The sequence below is a fragment of the Saccopteryx bilineata genome, chromosome 12, assembly GCF_036850765.1.
Source record: "Saccopteryx bilineata isolate mSacBil1 chromosome 12, mSacBil1_pri_phased_curated, whole genome shotgun sequence".
Lineage (NCBI taxonomy): Eukaryota > Metazoa > Chordata > Mammalia > Chiroptera > Emballonuridae > Saccopteryx > Saccopteryx bilineata.
In genome coordinates, this window is record NC_089501.1 from 58,261,746 (window position 1) to 58,265,276 (window position 3,531).

The 3,531-nt window shown below is 56.3% G+C and overlaps 1 protein-coding gene across 2 annotated transcripts in view; it reads right to left on the reverse strand.

Annotated features, from left to right (window-relative positions):
• Positions 1-1,206: 1,206 nt before the first annotated feature.
• THBS2 (thrombospondin 2) overlaps positions 1,207-3,531 on the reverse strand; it is a 43,221-nt gene continuing 40,896 nt past the window's right edge. For both annotated transcript variants that reach the window (XM_066247969.1, XM_066247970.1), the window contains exons 22-23: positions 3,173-3,203; positions 1,207-3,112 (exon numbers count right to left, since the gene is read on the reverse strand). In XM_066247969.1, coding sequence (XP_066104066.1) covers positions 3,196-3,203 — 8 coding nt within the window. In that variant the 3' untranslated portion in view covers positions 1,207-3,112; positions 3,173-3,195. The remainder of the gene's footprint in view (positions 3,113-3,172; positions 3,204-3,531) is intronic.

Consider the following 3,531-nt stretch of genomic DNA (forward strand, 5'->3'; position numbering starts at 1 on the left):
TTTTTAAATGGACTGGGGTGACTTTGGTTCACGAGATGACCTAGGTCTCAAGTGTGCGGTTCTATGAGACGCCATCTGTCTACGGCTGTGTCGTGTGTTCACCTCCCAAAGCTAGCTCTCCTCCATCACTGTTTATTCGAACCCTTTCCTCGGAGCAGATCTGTCAGTGACGTCATCACACCCCAGGGACGCCCCGGCCCTCTGCCGGGTCCCGGAGGCGCTGATGCTTCATCCCCACCGACGGCGGTTCTGAGACGGCCGGGCCCACGCGTGGAGTGGGGGCGGAGGGGGGGCACAGCCGCCTGTCAGGAAACAGGTGCGTTTCACTGAACGACAAAACAAAGGCGCCTGAATGTGTGGAAAACGTGTCCGCTTTCCACGCCTGACGTCGAAGCGTCGTCATGAGACTGGTCACCTGTTGTTGGTTTCGTGAGGACAATGGGCTGCAGTGACCCTGCCCTGGTCAACCCGAAGTCCCTCCCCTCCCCGTTTCATTTCTGGACGTTCCCGAGGCTCCTTGGCTCAGTGACCGTGAGTCGGTCCCGTGTCCTCCACATTCAGGTCACACAGCCAGCTGCTCACAGCCCAGGTCAAAGCCGGGCTCGCCCCCCAGCTCCGTCGCCTGGGACGGCCTCTCCGGTCCTGCTGCTGCCGCTGCTGCTGTGCCGACTCCTTCCCTCGTCTCAGCCAGGCGTGCCGCTGTCCCCTCGACCTCTCTCCCTGGCATTGCCCCCACCCCGTTCTCAGAAGCCCCCAGGGCAGCTGTCGGCCCCGTGCGGAAACCGCTGGACGAGCTGGGCGTCACGTCCCATGAGGGTCCGACGTGTGCCCTTCCTGGGGCCTCCAGCGGGCGTGAGAGCGCGTCGGGGGGCAGAGGGTTCTGACGGGGGAATCAGCTTCTCTGAATCTTTTCAGTGGATTTGTTAAAACTCAACGGCGCGATTCTGTTCTCCTGCGACCGTGAGAAGCGGCAGGATGGACAGACGACTGTGTCGTCCATCACCTGGACCCGTTTCTGCTTTCCCCAGAGGACCCCAACCTCGCCGGCACCTGAGAGCAGAGACCAGGGGAACCCCACCCCCCAACGACCCGGCAGGCGAGTGTAGGTCACAGGGAGCAAGCGGCAAACCTCCCCGTTGGGATTTCTGTTCTCTTCCCCTTCCCTGTAGAAACTCTTTAAAAAAAAAAAAAAAAAAGGGAGATTCATTTATAGAAAACCTTTGTACAGTTTATTTTGTTATTCATCTTTAAAGTAAAAAGAAAATGAGGCTCTAGCTAAATGCAGGTCTCCGTGGTGAAATGTCGACCATGGAACAAATAAATACGTATTTACAGTCTTTGGCAAAACAAACGGAGTTTCATCAGTCCGCACGAGAAGTTGGGTTTAAAAGAGAAAACATAAATAATTTACAAGAAATGTACATTCTAAATATTCACATCATCGTCCCACACACACACCACGGTGTCCTGTGGCCAAACGCCACCGGCACGGAGAACCGGCAGCCTTCACAACCCTTGCACGTGATGACGTCTCCACCCTGTCGTCTCGGGAACACAGGTCCTCAGAGAAGTGAAACAAACAAAAAAAAGCTCCAGCTCAGCAAAAGAAAAAGAGAGGCAACCTCGGCGAAGGCAACAAGCGTCACTTTATCGGATGAAGAGTGGGCGTTAAGACAGGTTCTAGATTCTCTCTCTTTGGCATCAAAACAAAATCACTATCAACAGAAAGGCTTGCTTCCGTTGGACAAGACAGACTCCTCTGATTAACACCCCCCCTCCCCCCCCCCGCAGAAAGATCACGCCACTCACAGGAGAAACGAGGCAAGCCTGTCCAGTCCAGACCGGGTGACCGGCTGGATTCAGCAGACATCACGCTGATTTCGCCAGCAGAGATTTTGAAATCCTGTCTACAGCAGGGAGGTAACAGGAAGCCACGCTGAATCAAAGTCACCGGCAAACAATATACATAAAGGTTCCATTATAAACTCTCGTTATTTATTTATTCTCCTCCGTTTTACAGTGTGCTCCATCGTGACAACGTAAGTCAGAAAGCCTTGTGTTTGGACAGGAAGGTGGTTCTTGCTGTAACTGCCTCTATATTATTACAGACTAGTTACATGTTTACTTCTGGCAGTTACCTACCGGGCATCTATAACCCTGGGCAGAATTCAAATAAGTTACTGTGGAACGGAAGTGCATCCGGTCTTTCTTTCAATAAATATGAACACAGCCTTTATAAGTGGAACGACAAGGGAACGTGTCACCGAGTTGGGTCAAAGCAACCCTCTGGCCTTCAGAGCCTGGCACACGGCTGACTCGTCTCCGCCCGGCTGGCTGGGGGGACAGGGCCGGGGTGGGGGTGATGGTCAAGCTAAGGTCTCCGCTCTCTCGGGTCTGCAGCAGCTCAGTGGCCGGCCGAGGGAGGGGCCTTCGCTCCCGTCACCGTCCACGGAGGAGGTCCTGCCGGGCCCCCATCTGACCCAAGTCCCCGCCGTCAGCAGGGACGCCCCTGCTTTGATAAACACCCATCTCTGCTGAGTGTGGGGGGCTTTTGGCGTGGGAAGGCATGGGGGAGGGGTCCTCACTTACTCTTGGAATCATTTTTAATGCTCCAATCCGTGAACTGCCAACCCTACGTCACGTGACTGCCATCGCCCGGCCCTGTCCCCACGGGAGGCTTCAGACGTGGGCAGAGCCTCCTGCTCCCGGCCTGAAGGAGACGCCTGACCACAGGGGACACCGTTCCCCCAGGACCAGGTCAGGGCAGCGCCTCACGCACAACATCCCCTCCACTCCGCGGACACACACATACAGAGAGTAGTTACATTTCACATGTAAACGTCATTCTTTTTAAACAAACAAGAGGAAACAATGCCATGCCCGTCCACGGTCACTCCACAGTCAGTCCCGGGGGTTGGCCGGCTCCCACGGCGGGCGGGCGCTCGTCTGCGGGCCCTGTGCGCAGGGGCCTCTGGAGGCACTCGGGCTTGGGGTGGACGACAGGAGGTGAAGAACAGCCCGGAGTTCAGGTCGGGACCGAGGACGCCGGTGAGGACAGAGAAGCTGGAAGGGCCGGGACGAACGGGGCGGGGCGGCGGCGGCGTCTGCGGACACGGCGGGACGGGCAACGGCGGGACGGGCAACGGCGGGACGGGCAACGGCGGGACGGGCAACGGCGGGACGGGCAGCAGGCGCTCACAGGTCTGAAAAGAGCGGCGGACAGTTAGGGGGCGGCTCTCGACGCGCTCTGTTTACTGTTACCTGTGACCTGAGAGGAAACTTCTATTTATTTACTTTTTTATTCATTTTAGAGTGGAGAGAGAGAGACAGAGAGAGAGAGAGACAGAGAGAGAGAGAGAGAGAGAGAGAGAGACAGAGAGAGAGGAGAGACAGAGAGAGAGAGAGAGGAGGGACAGAGAGAAAGGAGAGACAGAGAGAGAGGAGGGACAGACAGAGAGAGAGAGATGAGACATAGAGAGAGAGAGAGGAGGGACAGAGAGAGAGAGAGGAGAGACAGAGAGAGAGAGAGGA